The sequence below is a fragment of the Cynocephalus volans genome, chromosome 15 (assembly GCF_027409185.1).
Source record: "Cynocephalus volans isolate mCynVol1 chromosome 15, mCynVol1.pri, whole genome shotgun sequence".
Lineage (NCBI taxonomy): Eukaryota > Metazoa > Chordata > Mammalia > Dermoptera > Cynocephalidae > Cynocephalus > Cynocephalus volans.
The window spans coordinates 61891937-61917675 of NC_084474.1; the positions used below are offsets into that span (position 1 = coordinate 61891937).

The 25739-nt window shown below is 36.1% G+C and overlaps 1 protein-coding gene across 3 annotated transcripts in view; it reads right to left on the minus strand.

Annotated features, from left to right (window-relative positions):
• Nucleotides 1–25739, minus strand: part of RSPO2 (R-spondin 2) — a 150934-nt gene that overhangs the window by 30035 nt on the left and 95160 nt on the right. For 2 of the 3 annotated variants that reach the window (XM_063080083.1, XM_063080082.1), the window contains exons 3-4: nt 21260–21403; nt 19022–19210 (exon numbers count right to left, since the gene is read on the minus strand). In XM_063080083.1, coding sequence (XP_062936153.1) covers nt 19022–19210; nt 21260–21403 — 333 coding nt within the window. The remainder of the gene's footprint in view (nt 1–19021; nt 19211–21259; nt 21404–25739) is intronic. The other variant, XM_063080085.1, reaches the window with a different exon arrangement.

Sequence of the window (25739 nt, forward strand, 5' to 3'; positions counted from 1 at the left end):
AGGTTGGGACAGGTTGGCATCAACTGAAGATTTCAGGTCATCAAGGAACCAAAGGTAATCCACAGGAGAGACACCAAAATACCCCTAAATGTCCTAATTTGCAATTCTACATTATGACTTTCCTATAAAGTTACTCTCACAAAGACTTTCAGTTACTGGGTGCTTCAGCAAATGGATTTGATCCATATTACAGAGAGAGCTCCTCCCTATATTTTCAGCAGACCAGTTAAGAAAATATACATTTTGCTCACATACACACACACACACGGGGAATATGAATGAATAGGGTATATAAAGATATTTCTTATATGTCTGCTTAAAATCCTGAACCTGGCCACATAGAATCCTTGAAAAGGAACTGCAGTGTAGTAGTGCTGTGTCAAACACCACTCTCATGCAGAGAGATTTAGTATCCTTGGAGTTTAAGTTTCAAGTTAGAATAGATAAAACATTTAAAAGAATCAGGAGTGTTATTGCCACACCACAAACTAAACTAAAAATTTAAAAACTAAACTAAAATTTTAAAAACTAAAAATTTTGGTTTTCCTACATTTCTTAGTATGTTTATTCAATCAGATATTTTACCTGTTTACAGTGAAGTCTTTGTGAATTAGAGCTTGAAAATATTCAGAAGAAATTAAGATTAAACCAGAAATGCTCAAGTAATTTCAGCCTTATGACAGTTTCTAACTATCCGCCCCCCCCCCGCCCCCACACACTTTTTTTTTTTGGTAAATGCTCCAGGCACCCGCCTTAAAATACATTATCTTAAACCTTTCATTTATGAATTCCTGCAGAATCACTTAACATATTGAAATGAAAGGTTTTCTTTTCAAAATATACATTCTCTCTGTCCACACACTATCACCACAAAAGGTCATTTATTAAAGTTATAATATCCCACCCACTTAGTGAAAATAAATAAATACAATAAAGCGGACCATAACTCCCCAGTCCATGAACTAACCCAATTGAAAATTGCGTGGCTCACCTGATGGTGGCTACAGAAACATGAAAATTATTTGGAAGTTAAACACGAAGCATACGTTCAGTAAAAAAGGGAGTCTCTCCCAAGGGGTGTATAACCTCTGAGGAGACAGGTGACAGATGTGCCCATGGACTAAAATAAAATAAAGATCCGGCCAACCAAGCTGGGAAGGAATTTAAACACAACAAAAGCTCATGTTAGCACATGCTGGTGCCAAATGTATTCTGCAATCTTTAAAAGTAAAGCATTTTGATGAACTGAGACAGTAAGTCCTGGAACTAAAAACCTCCTAACCATCTACCTCGGACTCCCTACCACAAATGCTCCCCACATCTTGCCATAGCACACGCTGACATTGTACTGCGGCAACAGAATTGAGGTTTTTCTGTTATTGTGTTTTTAATGAGTGGTAGGAATCCAATCAAAGCCCCGAATCAGCATAAAATACATTTTGAACGTTTTTCCAAGAGCAAAGCCAGGTGTCAGGAAAGCTAATGTATCTACAGAAGATGAGGAAAGGGGCCGTGGAGAAAGTTCACATGTTTGTGAGCAAAAATAAGATAATTCTTGCTTGTTATTAACTCTGGCCAAGTCTAAACAAACTTTTTTTCCTTCCAGTTATTATTGAGTCATATGGCCACCGGCAGGAACTGTTATCACTTCATTTTCTGCAGAATGTTTCAGAAACTTGAAACCTCCCACACTTTCCTCATGTGAATACTCTGGATTTTTAAACAACCATGAAGTGTTTGCTTCCAAAATTGAATACATTTGATGGCTTGTGTTACAGCTGATCCATCACAAACTGTTTAGCAGGGAAAATGGGGGAAAAAAAACTGAGGAGTTACTAAACCAAGGGGCACAATGATGAAAAAGTGATTATGGGACAGTTACATAGAACAGCAATTTAAATGAATTAAAACAGCATTAGCACTGTCTGTCTCTATTGTGCTTTTGCCTCTCTGCTTTGCAGCTCAATTACTCAAAACGCAAGTCTGAATTACTGAGAGTGAAAGTAGTAACATTTCAAAAATTTGTTGTAATCTTCTCTTTATTATTGACCCCTATGAAGTACCTTCTCAATCTGTACAGGAACACAAGGCAGAAGATAACAAGGAAATCAACTGCTGGGCATTTGCCTACATTGTATCAACAGCACAAGAAAAATCATCTAAAATCTCAAAGTCTAGTGTGTGCTACTAGCTTGCTAATAAAATGAATCCTTAATTTTTCTGGGGCTGTTTGAAAATAAATTGATCTGTTTGTGTGTGTGTGTGTGTGTGTGTGTGTGTGTGTGTTTAATAACATCTCTTCTTTAAAAAATTATAATCACTTAATATCTTTGAACCAGAGATAACGTTAAGGAAATCTCTAATACTAACAGATCTAAACTGATGTCCTATAAGTGAATATAGCAGAACACAGCTTTCTCAAAGTTACAGGTTGTAGCCACTCTAGAACCTTTTGATCTTGATTCTGTAGCATCGTCTTCAATTTTGGCTCCCAACAATCTGCCTTTTGCCACTGAGCTGGCTAAAGAACGAGTTTTGTCCGAGTGGATTTCCTCTTAGACTAGTCTACTTCTTCCTGTGCTGAAGGCTAGTTCTTAAATTTTCAGAGGTGGTCATTATAAAGTGTTAGATTTTGCCTAAAAGGAACTCAAAATGTAAAACACCAGGTTTCATAACTTCAGCCAAGTTAAGTAAGTATGTGTGTTTTATAACAGACACTAGCCAGAAATGCAAATTATTTCTACAAAGTTCTAATCCTGTTATCAATCCCTTGAGACATGCCCCCTTACCCTTCATCCCTCCCCTGGCTATGATTCTACATTTTTATTGCATGTTTTAAAAAAGAAAAACACTAGTAAAGCTACCCTAGATTCTGGTTTAGGAGTCCCAAGAGATGACACTAAGGTATGGACTTGAGCAGTTTTCTAATTAAAAAGTCAGATGGTCTGTTTCTCTTAGAAAAGCTTCAACTCCCAGTGAATGCTGTGCTCATAGCTTCTTGGCCCAAGGCCATTTAACATCTGCCTCAACAAACCCCTGCCTGAAGTAGGATCTAGCAAGCAATGGACATCTCAAGATATCAAAGAAGAAACAACGTCAAAATCTGAAGAATCTCTATAAGCACAATGTTGAAAGAAAATTCATTTTATAGCAAAAGCTACTTGAAAAAAGGTATCCAATGAAAAATGAGGAAAAATCAAATTCATTGAACTCTTTTAGCCATTAATAAAAACACCAATCACAGCTTCCTTCTGTTAAAGTTTTTTTTTAGAAAAGCTTAATATATCTTCTTTATAAACTCAAGCAATTGGTATCAGCTTTTTTTTTTTTTAATGGTGTGTGTTCTTTGCTGTGCCATAGATCACAACAAGAATCCAAAAAGAGGCTTAAGACAGCTGTTAGAAGCTACCGTCTGCTGTGGATTGATTGAAATGTGTCCCCCAAAGTTCATACACTGGAAGCTTAATTCCCACTGTAACTGAGGGTGGGAAATCCTATTATGGTAATTGAACAGTGGGACTTTGAAGAGGTGATTAGATTGCAGAAACATGCAGTAGTGAATGGATTAATAATGGTGGTCAGGGGCGTGGTTCAGAGGGCTTAAAAAGAACACGAATTTCTCTCCCTCTGCTATACCATTTTCTGCCATGTGAGACCCCTGAATTGCTGTAAAGCCACCACCAAAGAGGACTCTTGTCAGCTGTGCTCCCTGGACTTTGAACTTCCCAGCCTCTGAAACTGTAAGCAATAAGCTTCATTTTCTAATAAATCACCCAGTTCCAGATGTTATGTTATAAGCAACAGAGATGGACTAATACATCCTCCTACATTCTTCATCTAGAAATTATCTTCTGCAGTGGTCTTACTCTAAACCAAACTGGATGAAAGTCTAGGAAATTGAGTATTACCAAAGCCTCCTTAGATCCTTGATCTAGATTATGATAAAAACAAAAACAGCAGCCTAATAAGTGCGTGTAGAAAAAAAAAAAAGATCACTATAACAACAAATAGATTTTGAAGTAATTTGTGTAAAGCTAATTTCTACACACTATACATAATAAATGTAGACCATTTTTTATTTGAGTTTTGGGACTTCATCTGTGAAATGCATTAAGATGTCCCTTGCCAGATATTTACTTAAATATAAATAAGCTATCATCACAGCAGAACTCAGTAATGGTGCAATTCTGAAATAATCCTTGATTGAACACTCTATAAACAATGTAATAAAACTAAGTGAATTCTTTATCCAGTAGTTAGTGATTAATAAATCATGTTACGCCCACTGAAAACCAACCAAGGGGGGAAAAACGTGAAAAGGGAAAGACATTTGAATTAGGTTATATAAAGACACATCGTTCTGAAGAAATGTAACATATACAACTTTCTCCTAGGGCCATAGCACTGCCTTCAATTATCTGCCACCAATTTTCTGCCTTCGATTAAACAGCCACCATCTGTAAGAGTTTTGGAGTGGGGATCCTCTGTGCCAGCCTTTGGAGGGTCAAAATTCTATAGTGACTTTAGGGAATCAACTCAATCCAGAAAACTGAGATAGAGAATAACCTCTGTCCAGAGAACAGCCGTAGTCTCCCCAAGAATCTCCAAGGGTGGCTGGGCTGCCCATGGTAATACTAAAAGCAGGATCTCTCTTCTGATTCCAGACCAAATATGAGTTAGATTTAGAAGGCATGGAGGCAGCAGAAAGTTGCTACCCTCCTATGTTAGAAGGAAAAAATGTACTGGCTGAACAGCTAAATGTCTTATTTCAGCCTATCTGAACATTCTGGCAACTCTATCTGCACTATCATGATCTAATGCCCAAACTTCTTGAAATTCTGGTATCATAATGATCTCCTAAGAGATACACCAGTGTCATCACATAATTTAATCACATAACATTTCAGTAAGCTTAGTTTCCTCTACATCATTGGTAACAGAAATTCAGATCTAAATTTGGGCCACTTTGACTCTGTAGTAATACTGGCTTTGTATACTGAAATAGCCCTAGGAACTCAGTTTTTTTCTTTGATAAAATGAAATGATATCTTGTATTAAATACTAAAATATTTTTTGCCCCTTTTAGGAAAATCCAGATAGAGGACACCAAAGCTTTTTTCCTGGTCGACAGAAACTATATACTTGCTTTCTCTAATTTATGGGTGAGGAAAATTTTGGCTAATAACAAATTCTGATTTTGTTGTTGTTAAAAGGAACAGATGCTAAAACATTAAAAACAACATAAAAAGCTTGCATGAACCAGCTAGTTGTAAAACAAAGATATAAAATGAATTTAAATGGTGGCTGCTTTTGGTATTTGAGCTATCTGTTTCTTACTGGACTTCCATCTCCGGTAGCGGACAAACGCACTAATTTTCTCAATATGAAAAAAGCCAACATTAAAGCCAAATAAAGTTGGGTTTAAGATAATTACACTAGATTTCATCAAAGCAACTTGGCACTCATCAAAATTCAATCCCAGTTAGTTGATGAGATTTCATCAGGCTGCTTAAGAAGCAGGGAAATAAACAAAAGTGGAGAGACAATGAAAACAATGTGACAACTGTCAAACGAAATGCAGAGCACAACACTGAATGTTTCCCTAATACAGTGCTGAAATCACTAGGATTCCACCCCCACCCCCACCCACGGATAGATAAACACACATCCAAGAAGAATAAATGACCACATATTTTGAATTTTCAATCATCTTTAATTATGCATTCATTGAATAATACTAGTCATGGAATAATTCGTTGCTAAGTACTAAAAGTTGTATAAAATATCAGCAATTTGAGGACTGTGTTATAAAAAAAAACTTTTTGTAAAGTATGGGTGCTTAAGAGGTCACCACCCTTGTTTGAACCCCTTTAAGCAAGTTCTTAGTAAATGTAAGCTATTATAAAAGGAATGGTTCAAATTAGGCTACTACCGATGTTATAGTTTTGCAACTAGATATGCTCACATGTCACCCACCTGGTGGAAAGATTTCACGTAGTGGTTCTTGGGATATACAGGTCTTCTGTTTCTGATAAAGTAGAAGCAAACTGGTAATGGCAATACAGAGTGCACTGCTTCAAACAGCACTACAGAAGCTAGCCAAATAACTTAATTCAAAGCACATTTGACGATGACTGTATTAAGTCAATCTGCACGCTTAGAGCTGATGATTATACCAAATAGAAGAGGATGTGAAATGCAACAGACACTTGACATTTGAGGCAGAAATTACTTTAAATTACTCAGGTTAGCAATACCACTCTCAACACGTAAAATACAAGAATACTACAAGAAATCTTCACACAGAAGCATGTGGTTTCCTTCTACAGGTTTTGACTTAAAATGAAAAGAAGCAGGAGGTGGGGAAGGGAACCTAACAATACACATCTCACCCGGATTAGCCCTCAATTGCTTTCACCATCTCATTCCTTTAAAATATTGAAGAAACGATAAGCATTTTGGAAAACAGACTTCTCAGATCAGCCAAAGTGTATGGTACCTTTTCTACTTATAAGTCCAAGATAATAATCAAAGGCTTATTACTAATTTTAGTCTTTAATCTGGTTATTATCTTGGATTAGACATTCTAATATCTATATTAAGTCTGTACCAATGACTAAAAGTGATCATAGAACTGTAACAGCAAAAAGTGAGCAGAAAAGATGTAAGACCTGTGAGAATCTTCTCCTACAAGCAAGAGAAGATAACAACTGCCTGAAAAAAACAACTGCTTGCAAACAACAACAACAACAAAAACTTAAAAGAGGCAGTTCAAGACGAAATAGTTTTGTTTGCAGCACATCATATGCTTTTTCACCTTATACTATCTTTAACTACAAACAATTTGTATATACAAATGAAATACTGTAGACTAGTTAAAGGGAGAATTTATTATTATTGGTCCATCATAGAATCTTGCAGTATTCACCATAAACAGGAGATATGTTACTGAATTCAGTTCATGCTAAGTCTCATGTCATTATTTTAAAAGGAAACACTACCAAAATAAAAGGCTGATCACCATGGAGGATATATACAATAATATGAAAAATCCTAGCTGTATTACCCTTGAATTTCCAGGGTTTACTATGGGTTGAAAGACAAAAAAGCTGTAGAGGAGAAAGAGCCCTAGCTTTCATGCCTGAGCAAGAACTAAGCTTTGCCTTTACCATCTACCATTACCATGGGGAAGTTCACCCAGCCTCTTGCCACCTTAATTTCCAACATGTAAAGGTTGTGGTTTATAAAAAGACATTTTGTTTTTCAAAAGAAAACTCATGCATGCAGAACCCCCAAAATGTAAAAGAGAAAAATATAAAGCTATCTTGTTCAACCCAGGGTGAGACACCAGATCTCTACCTGCTAGGGTCTCTCCCAAAGCCCCAAGAAAAACATATACATCATGATACCCTGCAAAGAATCTAGTGTGGACACCCCTGAATCTTGATCTAGAGCTTCCTTCCCTTCTATGAGTCCCACCTTCTCAAGATTTAACTACTGATATTTAATGCATTTAAGGAACTGAACTTCCAAAACAAAAATGTCTTTAGGTACACACGGAGGCAGCACACATTACTAAACTTGTTACAAACCTGTACCCCCATTTCTAACTTGACTCGTATATTCCCACATTCCTATGACTCGGGTGGCAAGTTTACTCGTTATAAACTATATATCAGATGCTATACCCATGCTTTAACTTCTTACTGAATACTCACATACCCAGGTTTGAGGTTTGTAAATGAATCACACAAATGGGGCAGAGACTTCCTCTTCCCCGTGATCATGCTTTAGTCAACCTCAAATTCTTCTGGCAATGGCCAATCATGAGATTCAACTTGTCAACCAACTCTTACTGATTTTGAATTATCTTCTGAATTCATTCCTTCTTATTTCTACTCCGTTTGCCAGAATTTTTGCCCTTTTGCTCCCTAACACATGTGTTGTTTCAAACTTATTCTTTATATTTATATAAATGTTAGGCTACACACATCCCATTTTTTCATACTTTGCCCAGTCTATCTTCCCCCTTCACCCTCTCCTCCTTTTCACCTATTCCATCCACCCAGGTCTCCAGATTTGTATTCTCAAGTCTCACCTCCTCAACCACCAATAATAGCCTGTCCTATTCATGCTGCAACCTTCGCCCTTTCAACATTTGACAACTTGTGCTAATCAGGATACTCCATGACTGTCCCCACCATTTTTAGAACTTAGTGTTTCAATGTCACCAACTAGATTACACTGTAAATGGGGGGAAGCCAGTTCGACTCTGCATATGCTGACACATCTATTAGTTGGAATGCAAATTAAACTTTATCTCCTCTGTTTAAAAAAAGTTATAGCAATATTCTAGATAAAGAGAATTAAAAGACTTCAAATAGAGCAGAAACAATAGAAATGAAAGATGAATGGACAGTTGAGAACAGGACTGGGTGGATAGTGATTTAAAAGATGACCCACATTTTTGGATCCTTCACTCTGTGTAAAGCAAAGTATGAATGATGTTATTTAATCCTCACAACAACCCTAAGAGCATATCTGTTATCATCCCCATGACACAGATGCTGACACTGAAGCTTAGAGGGATTAAGTAAACTTCTTATGTTTACACACTTTTAGGTGGTTGACCAAAGATTTGAGTCCTAATCTGTCTGAATATGGATGAGATTCAAACATAGGGCTGAGAGCCTGGGTAACGAGGAGGCTAGCAATACCGTTGGAACGGATTGCCATCCCAGGAGAATTGAGCTGGTGGAAAGATGGTAAGTTATGTTTTAGCTATGCTTAGTTGGGCATGCTGGCAGGACACCTAAAGAGAGAGCCCACCCATGTACAAATCTGTGGGATTGGGGATCAAGAGGAAGATGATTTACGTTTGAATGATAGTCAATGCTTTGAGGCAGGCTGAACTTAAAGGAGAGGCAAGAGCAAGGCAGCAGCAATGAGAAGGATGGAAAATATTGCATAATTACAAAAAATATATACAGCAGAATAATAGGAAGAACTCACCTACTTGCCTACATGCTTCTTTACTACTTCCAACAATCCTGTGACTTATTATCCCCATTTCATATATGACTAAGCTTTGGGAAATTAAGTAACTTGATGTTATTCAACCAATAAGTGGCCAGGACCAGGATATATCAAATCTAAAACTCCACCACTATACAAACATCCACCATGCAGAACCTAGACGACTAATTGTCCAAGATATCCTAGTATGTGTGGCAGGGTTGGAGGAAAGGCAGCCGAAAAAGTCAAGAGCAGAACAGGTTAAAGGATTAGAATTAAGGAGGAACAATACAGGATACACTGTTTCCCACCCTGTGTTGCAAACACCACAAATTGATAACTACAGTTTTTTCCTGAACCTAGCACTTAACTCAGAACCCTTTTCAACCCAGCATTCCAGGCAGCTGCTAGTAATCGACATGCTAGATAAAACCATCGTAGACTATGCAAGTGAAATTGGGCCTTGTAGGAACATTTTCATCCTTAACCTGAATTATATTTAATTTGTGTACTTTAAATTTTCAGAGCACTCCAAACTGGCTGGTAAAGGAAACCCATTAGAAGGTTAACATGGCAAGCTAGAAAATTGGAAATAATACATCCAAGAATCTTGGTAAATGGCAAATAAAAGTAGTAGTTAGAAACAAATATAGTTCACTTAGGGGGAAAGGAAAATGTTCCTAGATTTAAAACAAACAAAAAAAATTGTACAAATACAAACTAGGGAATGGCCTGGCTTAGAAAGTTGGCAGAAAGATACAGAGGGGTCACAGCAGACTGTAAGCTGAGCAAAATCCTGCACTGTCTAGAAAAGCAAGCACAACAGAAAAATGCATAAACATCAGAACCCATAAGTATTATCTGGTAATTCTCCCACTAAACTCAAACTATGCTCAACGCTCTGCTCCAATCTGGGATGTACAGTTTATCCTCTTACTTACACCTTACCACTTACCAACATAACGTTCGGTCACTTTCATCTTCAATTAACCTTCTGCTAAAATACCTCCACACTCAGAAACCTCCTATGGCTCTCCACAGTATGCAAGGTAAAATTCAAAGGTCTTGTTCTCTCCATGGGCACACTTCACAGTCAGGCTGCAACTCACATTTTTGGCTGTGAGCTCCTGTAACTGCCATTCACAAACCCTGAGCTTCCACCAGGCTGGTCCGCTCACCTTATCTTGAATGCATGAGGAACGTTTTAATGTCTGCATCTTTCCTTGTAATGTTCTCTCCGTCTAAAATGGCCTCCCTTTTTAAAAGTGATTTCTACCCACCCCTCCTAATATAACTTAAGTTTTCCTCTTCAGGAAATATTCCCCGGCCACAAAAAGCTAAAAATGATACCTTTTTTCCTATCATATCAGAGCCTGTAACAATACATAATTGATATTCAAGAATTCAGCTTTGAGCTGGCTGGTTAGCTCATTTGATTAGAGTCTGGTGCTGATAACACCGAGACCAAGGGTTCAGAACCCTGTACCAGCCAGCCACCAAAAACAAAAAAAAAGCAAAGTTGAATTTTTTGTTATTTTGTAATGTGTATTTTCATCTTACCTCACCAGACTATAAAACTCTTGTTTGTATCATTTCTCACCCCCACCCCACCCCCATTTCTTTAGAACATAGGAAGTAATGGATGGTTAAACAATTGATCTGATGGACACACAAATATGGCAAGAGAAAAATCATAGATTGCTTAGAACCCCAGCTCCAACACTGGAGTATCTTGAGGAAGTAGGTTCAAAAGAGAAATGAGAAGTCATCTTGTAACATACGAGGGTACTTCAAAAAGTTCATGGAAAAATAGAATTGAAAGATAACATGAGTCTTTCCATGAACCTTTTGAAGTACTCTTGTATTTTAATAAAGTCAAACTCCATAACCATTTTCTCAAAGATCATGTGGTTCCTCATAACAAATAATTTTGACACAGATTAAGATGATCAAAGGCCAGCCTTGTAGAAAAAACAAAAACCACAAACAGTTATCTAAAATACTAGTGCAGAGCTTAAGGTAATCACCAGAAATAACTCTGCATACAAATATGTAACTCCTTATCTTATTTAAGAATGTCTTACTATCTAGAAAAGACACCACATTTACTGACAAATTTGAAGGGTAACTGCCCCCCAAGCCAATATATCTGCACATCTTCTAGATTCTCTGCATAACATGAAGTTACATGAATGCATTCAATATTCACTGAAAGAACTTATTGGATGATTCCAGTCAAATATAACTGATAAGTCAAAAAGTCTGGATTCCATATGACTCACCATATGACTCATGCCTCTACTGAGTCATGCACAATTGCACCTTCAGTTTGAGGGATAAACACCAAGCTGTCTTCTGCCTTCTGGAAACATGGATGTGACACTACTATTGTGGAGGACATTGTCCACTGTACCACCCATTGTCCTAGATGTGATTCTCCAGAGAAATCTGTTTAATACTGCAGAAATCCTTTTAGTGTTTGTCTCCCTATGGAACTAGAATATTTTCTTTTCTGTGAGAATTATCATTAATTTCTTCAGTTCTCTGATGTAAGTCTTACCTCTCCAACACACATGCACACATTTTAATATATCTGAAACTAGGATGAGTATTCATATATATGTATATACGTATATGCATGTGTGTATATACATGTGTGTTGTGTATTTGTGTATATACATGTATGTTTTTCCCTCCAAAAGCTGTTACTAAATTGATATTGTATTTTATAGTTAATCATTTATTTAAAATATGGGGGAAAAAAACCTACGTTTTCCCTTTGCCTGATAGCAAACCGAAGGTCAAATTTATGGCCCAATTATTTCAACCAATGTACATTCAAATTGCTTTTTTTTTTAATTGGCCCCGAGCTTGTGTTCTGATTTAAGTTTTTCCTAGTTATGATCTTTTACATTTTTTTTACCATATTAATTATATATCTTTTTACATAAAGTTATCACTAAATCCTTTGAATAATGAGCAGGATATAAGTCATAGCATCAATTATTGAGACTACATCTTGACTAGACAAGTTCAAATATTTTACTCCTAATTCCCACAGTCCTTAATTACAAGAAAATAATATTAACACAAAGAAATATTAGGTCTACGTATCACATAAACAGGTCACATGGAAAGCAAAAACTACATTTTTAGGTTGAATTAATGGTAAAAATAAAATTTTGCCATCTCTGTTGCAAAGTAATTTTATCATCTTAACCACTTCTGTGTGATGACAACATGAATCCTGCTGGGATTTTAGTAAAACTCTGTCATTCTTTCCATTAACATGTTTCCTTTCTGCCTCCTGATCCTGGAGAACATCCACCAGTCCAGCTCTAGGTCAATCCAGTAGCTGGAGAAGTATTACAGGAAATCTAAATGAACAAAACTGCCTGCTCTTTTCATCAACACCATTTAGAGATCGCAGAGAGGTGTCTGATGAGGAGAATAAGTTGTTCTAACAAACCACAAAGGAACTTATACTTAAGACTTTCTTATCTTATAAACAGAAAAAAGAAAGTCTTGGCGGGGAGGCGCTGTGAATCTACCACTGACACCATGTGTGTCATATTAAAGTTGTTTTTATTTTGGAGTGTTGTAAAAATTGTTTTATATATTCTACATTAAGATCAGAGTAGCTTACTGCTGTGTAAAATTCATAAAAGAAAGGCCCCTTTGGAATTTTCCTGTCTTTGCCTTGTTACGCATAGAACTTCGGGCCTTCGGTGGCATATGTAGTTGAGAAATTCTTTTTACAAGGACCCATAAAAGAGACGAGTACATGCTGCCCCAGACTGTAATTAAGTGGGACTAGTAGAGATTCCAGATGGGACCCTGTAGAGAACGGCACAAAGGTATGGCTTCGTTCACTTACTCGCTCGTTCCCTGTCCCCTCTGGCAAGCAAGGCTGGCACCAGGACAAGCTCAAGATGAAACTGGGAAAAGAGGCTGTCTCATATCCACCCCCCCAGCCGCCATGCCACAAGTGCTTTGCACCCATCAGTTTTCCATATCTATATCTAGGTCTATGCCCAAGAAGGCACTTAGTTTTGCCTTCTCTGGACTTCTCATGATCTCCTGTGCACACCAGTGGAGCCCACTTTTCTGTTCCATTTCCTTAGACCCTTTCCCTCTGATTTGTGAGAATTATTAAATTTTAAAAAAAAATCATTGCTTTAAAAAACAAATTACCACCACCACCAATGGGTGCCAATGGTTATCCACTTTACAGGAAAAAAGTAAAAAAAATTAAAAAGTGGGAGAGGGTGCTGTAGGGGAAGAGGGACACTTCCCAAGACACTGTTATGATTTCTGAAGCAGAGATTTCAGACAGTCTAGCTACTCAGAGAAATGCTTAGAGGCAGGTGGATCTCTGTTAACCATCAATTTTATATAATAATTATACATTAACATTTAAAATGTGGCTGCTATGAGTTACTCTCCTAGCTTATAATCACTAGAAAAATAAAGATTATAATTGTCTTCCATGTATCCAGAGTACCTGGAAAATAGTATAATTTGTTAAATTTAAAATGACTAATACAAATCACTGATTTTTTTTTCAAAGAAATATAAAGAATTTAACACAGAAAAGAGAAGGGCAACAAGAATTCCCTTTTGGATGCTCTCTTCTTCATGTAAAAATTTCAATATCAACATTTCTGACAAATGCCAAAAGTTCCAAAAGAAAAGAGATTTTTCTCTTATCCTCTCTCTTCCAAACTACTTGATGTTGGCTTCTATAAAGCAGACCACATAAATTGCAACTCAAATGTAAACAAAATGTAGAGAAATAAAGAACATATGTCCAAAGCATATTTTCTTGACCTTATCCTACTGAAAATGTGCTTATTTCCTGCTCTCAGTTTAATCCATCACAATCTACAACCAACTTTAGTTATATTATCTAATACCTAGTCCACATGTTGCTGTCAGTTTATACAGAAAACATAGATTAGAGCATTCTTATTATTGCCTTTTAAAAAGCAGATGTTTATAAAGATTAAGGTTCTAAGTTGCAAAATAATATTTTCTTATGTTTCCTTAAGAGCAACTTTTGGGGGGAAAAAAAAGTAGATGACAACCAGGTAACGTCTTATAAGAGGAAAGTGTTATTTTCAAATTGAAATGGTATGCAGTAGTGGATTTCATATTTAAATATTAGCACAGTGCTGGGAAAATGAGACTAGGGCTTAAAGAATCGCACTATATGGTCACTAAAATCCATTATGGTGAGTTGAGGCAACTATGAGCAAAAGAGACAGAAAGCTGTCTGAGCATATGTCAAAGCATTACATAATTTACTTCAAGAGTCCAATTGCTGATATGTGTCAGAGAGAAAAGAAATCATGCTGAGCACAGAGCCTTCAGATGTGGGGGTGGGGCTCAGATCACCCAGAGTTTCCATGCAGGCCAAGGAGCAACCGGTCAAAGACAAATGCTCAACACAAGGCAGCCTCATCAAGAGAGCCACCTTTGAAAGACTAAGAATGGAAAGATCTTGAAGCCATATTATCCCCCCCAATCTGAGGGCCAGTAACACTCAAATCAAAGGAGAAGAGGGCCTTAACAAGGGCAGCTGAATCAAAGCAAAGCCAGTGGCTCAAAGCTGTGGCATTTATGAAATGAACTTTGGAGTATGTTTCATTGGCTATCCTACATTGGAAGCTGTCAGGAGGGGGCGCTGATAGCAGCATGTGTTTTCTAAAAGTATTTGTAGAGCAAAAGTGAAATGATATTTCTGGGTGGAGGGAGAAATAGTTCAAAGTTGGATACTTTGATGTTGGACAACCAAGGCTATATCATTGATCTTTATCATAAAGATAAAGGAAAAAGCACAGGAAAATTTAGGTTTCCCGGGCAGCAAGACATTGGTTCTATTCTTATCTCTACCACCGCGAACCAATCAGAGTCTCCCTGGAGCTCAGTTTCTTCCTCTTCCCTAATATATGGTGGTAGAATCAAGGATATTCACAAAAAAAACAGCAACAGAGTCAACAGCTAAGAAATATTCCCTCAGGTCTTCAAAATATCTCATTCATTCAAATCTCTCACCAAATATAACTTCCTCAATTTCCCTGAACACCCTACATAAAATAGTACACTCCCAACCTATTCATTAGCTTCCTATCCTGCTTTATTTTTCTTCACATCCCTGTCTCCACATGAAATTATATATACACTCATCCATTTACTTCTTTATTGCAATTATTTCCAGTAGAAAAAGCTCTAAAAGGACCTTGAGTAACCCCATGCCTAGACCAATGATTGGTACATAACAGTGCACAACAAATATCTAATTAAATAAATTAACAAAAATTAGTCGTCATAGGACTTGACAAAAATAACAAGGAGTCTCATACAGGTAAGAGAGTATTTCAGGTTGAGTCATGATGTTGGACAATCCTGTGAAAGAGTGGTAGATTACAAGCACCTACAGGTGACATTTTCTCTTATGCATGGACATCCTTCAACATCATACCTCTGCAACCATGATTTTGTTCTTTCTGTTGTCATTTAAATGTATGATAATAGCATGTTTACATTTTTCTCTTAAGACACTCCTAATGAGCAACATGGTCCAGACTTGAAATCCCTTCCATTTAAAGCTTTGGGATATATGTTAATAGAATATTAGTCCAAACAGGATTGATTCTATTAATTAGTCAACTCAGGGAGGTTGAGAGAGGAATGGAGACAGTCATATCTGCAATAAGTACAGCCTTTATTTTTAAGTAGTCCACTCTTTCTTTTTACTTGTTTCCTATGCTTGCTGTTCAATATTTTTCTCTCTCACTCATGGTCCACGTTTCTCTTTTTTCCATGTCTTTGCTTCCCTCTTTTTTCTGTCTTTTCTCATTCTCCATACTTCCGTTATATTGGTAGCTAAACCACAGGTCATATGCAGATTTTAAAATCTTATTTAGCCTTTGAGGGTTGACTGTACAAGTAGAGTCATTCCTGAAGTAGGAGAGTGAAAGCTGCCAGATGTAGAAGGCTTAACAAATGCATGGTACAGCTACTAAGAAAGTGTTCAGTTTCTTGGTTGTGAAACAATGCTCTTGGCCTTGCAAGTTTCTTCCTCACTGTTCACATGATAGCCACAGAACTTGCCCACCTCTTTTGGCAATTAATCCTAGAATCATCAGATTTTAGAACTAGATTGGTCCTTAAAGATCATCTACCCCAATACCATCAATTTACAAATGAGGAAATGGAGGCCAAGAGGGGTTAAGTGACTTGCCAGGGGTCACAGAATTAATAAGTTGACAGGATGTAGAGACTCAAATATCCTGATTGCCAGACCAGGCCGTAGAAGAGTGAGTGTCGGAAAAGTCCAAGAAAACTTGCAGGTTACATCGTTAAAAAGGAAAGAAAAGATAACTGATCTAAAAGAAAAGTTTGGGAGTGAACACTGAGTACTTCAAGTGTCTATCAATCTACTACTTATTTCCAGATTTTTTTGAAACCAAATAAGCATATAACTGAAAAAAAAAAAAGGCCGGACCATTATACTTTTTTTAAAAAACTCTTACAGCAATTTATTTTCTCATATTTAATAGTTTTCAGTGTAAGATCTCATACACTTAGTGACTATTCCATTACGCTGACCTCTAACTTAAGCCCTTCAGTAATTTAAAGCAGCTGATTTTAATGTGCTGCTGCTTTAGTGTGAAGGAGGTTAAGTCTGTGTTTGTGTGCAATCAGGTTAAGATTGGCTCCAACAGGAGAAAAATCCATACATATGTTGAAAAGATCTGAAAAAAATGCCTGTATTCCCAACCTGATTACGACTTACATTTTTGCATGGTTTATCAAAGCAGATCACTAAAATCAAATCAAGATGTAAAATAGGATAAAGTGGTTTTCTTCTCCATTTTTCCATTAATCACCATGACATATTCAAGAAACTTTTCCCTTTCTCACCTGAGGCAAGGTGGGACACTCCACTGGAAGTTATGCCAATTTTTATTAATTGGTGCTCAAGTTCCAAAATTAATTTTCTAGTTTTCATTTCCTACATTTATAAATAGAAGTTATTTTATCATGGTTATTTGCCATTTTTTTAAATCAACAATTCTATTTCATTTCCCTTTTAATAAAATAAAACAAATTCTAATATAACTTTGAAAACCTACTTAAAGGTTCATAAAATTGATTTTATTTAACTGAAAATGTAGACACAGGGATTAGCAACAGCTGGTCTTTCCCAGTAAATAAAACTTGGTAAAACCTAAATAGGAATTAAATCAGAGTTTATTACTGGTTCATTTTTCAAAAAAAGAATTAGAAGATCATACATAAGCATTTGTTTTGGCATAATTTAAGCTGCTGACAGTGTCAGGTTATATTCCATTAGGACAGTATACTGTTGCCGGTAGCACAAAAAATACAAATGCAATAAACGTTATGGTTAACAATCTAGCTGTTATCTAGAAAATTCTCAAGCAAGATTGGGGTTAGGTCAAAATAGAGTTTGAGGAGAGGGAATGTGTTGGCTTCTTGTTACACATAAGCATGTTTGTAATAGGAGCATTCTCGGTTTAATTTTTGCTATTAACATAAACCACAATTGGGGGACCATGTTGCTGGAAGAGGAATGAAGGGAGGAGCTAGTTATATAAACAATATACAACAAAGAAAGTCTTTATTTCCAATACCTGAATACATCGGGTTTGTTTTTAGGCAGAAGGTTGCAGGTTAAATGCTCTCAGCTATCCAAGAAGGGGCTTATTAGTTTTGTAAGAAAATATTTTCTTATAATTTGACTGAAAAATACCCAGTTTAAGTGAACAAAACCATCCTTGTTAGTGAAAATCAGACCCCAAAAAACTTTGTTTCAAAGACCCAGTAAGGAAAAGCAAAACTAATTCAAGAGGAAAAGCTCCTTTTCTAATAGTCGCTTCTGAATCTGGATCTAATAGTTCTCAAAGGCCGACTGGAGTCTCCAAGTCTTAAAAGTTTTGTCTCTCTCCGTAGATCACAGGCATTCTCTATGAGGTAGCATAATACGTTTGTAAACCCATTTTAAGCAGATATACATTCTCTTTCAGGGCTATAGTCATAAAGCTAAAAAATTATGCATCGACAGGAAAAAATAAAAGCAAACAAAATTTTTGATTATTTTATAGGGCAGTTTTCCCAAGACAACTTTCTTTTGGGTTTTTCTGTTTCGTGTACTAAAATATCCCAACTTCATCTCTGGCAATGTCGTAACCACTAGTGATACAATAAATGGTAACAAATGATTACTGCTTTAAGCAGCAGAGTGTCAGTGCTGAGAACTGCATTTCAACGTACTGAGCTGCTTCAGCCAGCACCTTAGCCATGGGCTCTTCTCGTTTCTAAATGGGCCTAATCCTGTTATTACAGAATAATTACTGCAAATCAGCACAATTACTACAAAGACTTGAATAAACACACACATACCAGTAGCTGTTTTCTACAAATTATTATCAAAACAAAGAGAAACAGCTAATTGTGGTAACATTAAGACAACGTTTATTCCTCCCAGTGTTGGGGTAAGTTTATTTTAAGTTGTCATCTTCAACTTGTAACGATGCAGATGATTTTACAGATTCCATAAACCTTTCTAATCTAAACTCTTCTCAACTGAAAGTTGGCTGCTTCCCTCACAGCAACATCTGCAGAGGCCTGATTTACTAAGAATCCGCTTTTACGGTACATTTGCAAAAAAAAAAAATAAATATATATATATATATATATATATATGTATGTATGTATGTATGTATATACTTTTAGAAAGCTCATTTGTAATATACTCTTGTAAATTATTTTTAAGGTATCATGAAAATGAAAATAAATGAAATATTTACTTTATAGTCTTCACAACTTAAGGATTTGTTTCTAAATAAGTACGAGGTAGAATTTTATTCCTCACTGCTATTATCAGGTTAAATAATTTTTATTGGAAGGAAGGGTGTTTAGAGAGGGGGAGGATTCAGAAAGCATACAGCACACGATAGTAATTATTCAAACCTACCTCCTGGGCAATGCCTCAAGGCCATCTTACATCTCCTGGATTCAGCAATGGTTGGACATGGTATTGTATCTTTTGCTGGCTTTTTTACAATTTGTCGTGTTCTGGTTTCCAGACCCCATTTAAATCCACATGTGCGATTATTTCTGCTACAAGTTCCCCATTCGCTCCAATGACCAACTTCACATCCTTCTAATAAAGATTAAAAAAAAAAAAAAAAAACACAAAACAGATAATAATTTGGTATCTATTTGCTTCACTGTCAAATTTATGCAGCAGTGTTTCTCCTCTCACCCACCTTCAGATACCAAAAACTAAGTTGTACAGTCCACAGAGACCCACACCTGCCTTTTGAGAACTTTAATTCTTTGAACCATAGTATACTTGTATCTGCTACAAACAAAGGCCACATAAGTCACTAAAAAGCTGTTACTTTCCCTTTGTCTTAGTTCATTGATTGAAGGGATGCTACTGGTCAGTTCTAAGGACACTGACATGTCTAACCTTTAAAAGATTCAACAGTTAACACCTGTAATAGAAGACACACTTTTCTTACTATGACAGAAAAAAAAGTTTTATAGGTTAATTCTGAAGGCCCCTCTCCCCCCAAAATCCACAAAAGTGTTTATTTTGGAAGCACTTGGTGAAAAGGACGGGGAGATTGTTTTTCGTTTTTTAATTCTCTCTATTCTTTCAACAGGTGTCTGGAAAGCACAATAGGTATTTCTTATTCCTTATATTGATGTTATACAATACTATGGTTTGAAAAACAAACAAACAGAATCAGATATTTGAAAATATATGTTTTCCTTAGATATATAAAAGCTTTTAGAAACCCTCTGGTAAATCCAGGTAAGGGAAAAGTAGGTCCCCCCACCCTACCCCCCAACTCCCTGGTAAGGTGGAGGAGAGAGTAAAAGGATAAAACAAGTAAGCTTAAATCTCCTGCTCAACTTCACTGTTAATAAGCCCTGTCACACTAGTGGGCAAGGAGTCAGGCCCAGAGTCCACACACAATTGATAGTGCAGTATTGTAGATCTCAGCAGCCACCACAGCTATCCTTAGATTTTTCAAAGCCATTTAGGATTTTTATTCAAAGGAATGCATAGGACTCCGTTTGTAATGTGTTTATAGTTAAGGATTTCATAAGCATTTCCATTGAACATTTGGAAAGGGTGTGAGTCTTGTCTCTTAAAAGCAAATTCAACATTTTGCATATGCTCTTCTAGTGACTTTCTTATTTTTAATAGTATTGCCTGTATGAATATTAACACACATAAATGGGAACTTCAGTGTACACGTTTTCCAAAAACCGCTCATTTAAGAGTAATCTCTACAAGCTTTCAAATATATAATTACAGACTATTTCAGCAATATTTCTGCAGAAAAAAATTGTCAATTTTCTTTTAAGTCTCTATTTAAAGGGATGGAAAGTCTAATTTATAATACATAGCTCTTTTATATATCATATCGGATATAACATCCAATTTGGGGGGGAGGGGCACATATAACGATACCCATGATTAGATTCAGGCATTCATCAAAATCTAGCCACTGACAGATCTTTACCTTTTAATCAGTGGTATAAAAATTCCAAAATATTTTTTAAATGCTCAGAAATTATAAAATTTATAAAATGTGTACTCCTAGGTATTTTCCACAAATAATATAGATGTGTGTATTAAATTATGCATTCTAGTTATCTAAATTTAGTAAAAGTAAAATTGTTTTAATGCACTTTGCAACATGCATCATCAACAAAATATATCTGGCACAAAACATTATTTTTAATTGTTTTTTTAAACACAATAGCTAAGCAAGCAGCTCTATAATTTATAAACATAGCAAAAGCAATAGAATAGATATCCAACATGGTGCTGCCCTGAAATTTTGTTGCTTTTCTTCTAAACAAACTGTTTGTCTTTAACAGTTACTAATAATTTATTAAGAAAATAAGAAAGTGATGTATATTTATTAAACAGATAAAAAACTTTATCAGCACTTAAATAGGCTAACCTAGTAAACATACAACTAACAAATTTTGTACCAAGTTATGAGAATACCTATCATCATGATTCCTAAAGAATTCAGCAAGTCAGAAAAAAATTTACATAATTTTTAGTTCTGATTAACAAGAGAACCAATTTGTTTTAGGTTGAATATATCCAGCGTGCATATTTTCAGGAAACAGGTGTTAAAACAAAAGTTGCAGTTTGAGAGTTACATTAAAAACTACTCACCCACACATTCCATGGTTTCATCTAATGGTGCAAAACCATCTGGACATTCATCAAAGCAACGGCCTCTATGCAAATAAAAGCCTACTTTGCACTTGGTACAAAAGTCTTTGCTAAAGCAAGAATCACAGTTTTCTATTCTGCATCCTAAAAACAATTTTAAAGAGAAAAAGAAACTTTCAGTCAAATAAATTTACTTGTATTACCAATAAAATTTTCACAAACTCACCGGTTAGCCCAATCGAAATTCTAGTGGTCAGAGAAATATGTGTTCAACTCATTTGTTTCCTGATGTCATCTTATTCTAAAGCATTCCTCCCTCTTCCAACAACTCACCACATCAATAAGCTAAGAGAGAATGTCAAACTAGGGCCACAGGCAGCATGAGACCCTTCAGAAATGTTTGCAACTCCAAATGGGATTAAAACAAAAGATTAAAAATAAATCAAAAACACCCCTACTACAAATTATTTTGTTGCCAGGATCGAAATCTGTTCTGCCCTTGCAAAGGCCTACAATGAAAAGACACAATGCGAACACTGTAATCAGTATCTTCTGTTTGGGGACAGTAATTGAGTTAAGAATTTTAATTTTGAAAATCAAAGAGATAACGGGGTAGAAAATGTAACCAAAATGTGAACTCACTGAATACTGAAATTTTAAAAATTGAAAAAATAATGCCAGAAACTAGAATTTAAAGGTAAAATTCTTTTATTAAAATAGACTATGCTAGAAATAATGATAGTTTCTAGACCTACAAAAAGAAAATGGCAACTCTTTGCCTTTCAGTTTTGAATTTACGCAGGTTCTCATGTGTGAAATGACCACCATGAAGCAGCTAACTCAACTTCTAAAATGTTACCAAATACACAGTCAGAACACCAACTATGTGTGGGTTAAAGTCCACAGGCAAATTATACTATTGCTCCTTTGAGAGGGAGGAAAACGGTGGACACAGAGGAACAATTCATCATCCCATAAAAGGTTCATTTGTAGTCTTAAATGCTGTAACCTATATTTTAATAAAACAGTAGTCAATAGCTGGTCAGTAGCTTCTCAATCATGGTCAAAATACATAACCATTATGTCCACAAATTGTTGGTTTTCTTGCTATATATTTTTTTTTTAAAGCAAGCAGCCCTTCCTGTTATAGAATTATTTTCCAAGAAATAATAAGCATTCCAAAGGATAAAAGAGAACTAAAGGGTGACGAGAACAAAGCATCTACACTTAAAAAAAAATGAAAAGAGGACTACACAAGGGTACTTCAAAAAGTTCGTGGAAAAATAAAATTAAAAGTTAATATGAATCTTCCCATGAATTTTTTTGAAGTACCCCCAATACACTTTGTAAATCAGCTGTTACAAGGTCTACAAGGTCTGATTTCTCTTTAAAATATGGCCAGCACCAATAAGCTTTTTGGCCAAAAAGTTATAGCAATAAGCATTTGGAACTGATCTTTATTGTTACTTGTAGCTCTCTTTCCTCATTTCATTCCACACTACTAATACCAGTTCACAGAATTTGGAATTTCTAAAATAACTGCCATTCTCTGTAAAGCCCCTTAGGACTTCTGCAAGCATAAATCCTGCTAAAACAAAGCTTAATTATTTGTTCTCAAATTTAAGTAGAATAAAAATATGATACATTCAAATTGGAGACTACTACAACTATTTAAAAAGCTCAAGGTGAATTCTAAGTAATGACTCAGAAAAAAGCTCTAAGACCTAGCATTAAGTCAAAAAGGCAAGTTGCAAGATACACATAGTATGATACAGTAAAGTTGTGTGTGTGTGTGTGTGTGTGTGTGTGTGTGTGTGTGTGTGTGTGTGTGTGTGTGTGTGTGTGTGTGTGTGTGTGTGTGTGTGTGTGTGTGTGTGTGTGTGTGTGTGTGTGTGTGTGTGTGTGTGTGTGTGTGTGTGTATGTTCCTGTACATGAAGTAGCTTAGAGAAGTTAATTTGGTTAAGTCCGTAAAGAAGTTAATTTACGTCCTTGTGTAGAATTTTGAAATATGCTAAAAATTATGTATTTCTGAATTTCAATCTTTTATAATTTTAATATATTAATAATAAACGTAGAACAGAAAAAGTCATTGCAATATACATTTGTGACCTACTCAAGTTTATTTAAAAAACTACTATATTTACATTATGAAATAAACCCTTTTGATTTTTAACAGGCAAGAATAAAGACATTATTTCACTTCTAACACTTTCAGATTTGGGTGCATGAAATTGTACCCCTTACTGAATAATGCTGAACTTGTAACCTTCAAAACACACAATATTTAACCGTCTCTTGCCAATCTCCCTTGTTTTCTTATGTTCAATGGCACTTATCATAAGAAAAAAAACTAAGTAAAACATTGTCAATGCAATAAAACGTTTAAAAAAAGAAAGTTTGGATTGGCGCCAAGTCCTCACATCTGAAGCTCTGCTGGCTTTCCTGATCTCAGTTGCTCTCCGCCGCTACATAAAACCAACGCAGATGGCCTATGCATTCAGCAGTCTGCACTGACAGAACTCATGTAATCACACACATCTATAAACCCAAGGCTTTTTAAAGCTAGCAACTGCACAAACCACCTACCTCAGAAGTCTCCTTCTGGATGTGCTTCAGCACCTGGAAACCTTTTCTCCCCAGCTCCAGACCTATCTACAACCCCTTGCCCTGTTCAGCTATTTCTCCAAGAGGAGAAAAAAAAAACTTTGTTTTGCTTTGGGAAAAACACTCTTTGTGGGGCCTCATAGTCCTATACTTTCTCACTCAGCTTATAGCTACTTCCCAAAAATTACTTAAGCTTGTTATCCTTAATTTAATTGGGATTCACATCAATTCTATTGATTTTTTTTTAAATATGAAAGTAAAACATTCTTATTATAAATAAAAATATAAAACAGTACAGAAGGTTTAAAGGAAAATATAAAAATCCTTTCTCACCTGAATAGCACATCAGGCCTACTCTTCAGAAATAGCCACTGTGTTAACAGTTCCTTATGTACACTTTTAGGAAAAATCTCTATGTAAATCTTATCAATTAGTGAGTTAAACACCATTAAAACACCAATGGGATCACAGAATAGATTGTTAAACTTTAAAAACTTTATACTGCATAAAAAAATGGTACAGTAAAACTTACTAAACACAGGCCTTCTCTATAAAAATATGGGCTTTAAATCCTTGTTAGAAATGTAAGATCCTGGTTTAGCCAACTTACATGCTTCTAAATTACAGTGCCTTCTCAAAAATGTAACCCACCAAATGAGGACTGCCAATACTGGTTTAAGTAAAATTACTGTCCAAGTAGAACTGTGTCCAAATGCAGTCTGACAGCTTACCCTGGCCAAGAAACAAACAAAAAAACATAGGCTGGGTACCCCCTCTTCTGCTCTTCTGTCCTTGCACAGTACCCCATACAAGCTCTAATACAACATTTTTCAAATTATACTATACTCCAGTTCAACGATTCATTCCAAACGTTCCCCAAGAACCTAGTAAGGGTCAGGTATTATGCCAGACCCTAAGAACATAAAACTTTAATATCTATTCCCTATCCTGGAGGTGCTAAAGCCAAAGAGAGGGGCCACATGGCACTAACAGGGCACTGCAATGTAACGGGAGATATGAGAGGCATGTGTTGGGTACACTAGAGGTAGAGAAAAGGGTCTCATTTCTGTTCTGCCATTAAAGTTTTATTTTTTGAGTCTGAATTCCCAATTCCTTACAGTGCTGGACACATAGTGGAGTTTAAATGCTTGCCAAGTGAACAAACATAAATGCCATTTAATACTCAGTTTTTAAAATATTTGAATGCTTAGCATGAGATTGCTTGCACATGCACTGTAAATATTTCTAATGTAAAAAAAAAGCCATGCTTGCTGTAAAGAACTGCAAATCATATTGGAAGAACAGTGAAACACCTGAAAACAATTATAATAGAGAATTTAAATATCTAAGTAAGGCAGGTGATATGTGCTGTGGAAATTGGAACCTCAGATGAGCATGTTTTAGGGAGACAGGGAAAAGCAAACTCCTGGAAGGGAAGGCCACACATAACGCAATAGAGAGAATTTACATGGCGGCATGTGATAGGCCCAATGGTGGGTGGCTTGGATAGAGTGGAGGTTAAAAGGTGGGGATGGCCACTTGGGTTTAGAGGTTGTGGGTGGTGAATATAAATTATTTATTTGTACTTTGTGTTTTTGAGTATTTAAGTAACAATTAAAATTAATAAAAATGAAGCTAGGTTCAAGATTAGGGGCATGGTCTGACTAGTACTGAGTGTTCCCCATAGATTCCTGAACATGGGGGCAATGTGACCAAAATGGTACCTTGTTTGTTCCCCCATTCAGACAAGTGGGACCAGGCATCCTGATGGATACCTGCAGACACAGGTGAAAAAGCAAGCTTCCTACAACTAGGGATCTGCAGTCTACTAAAGGGAAAGGAACATAGGCAGGCAATTAGGTGATGATGGCACCA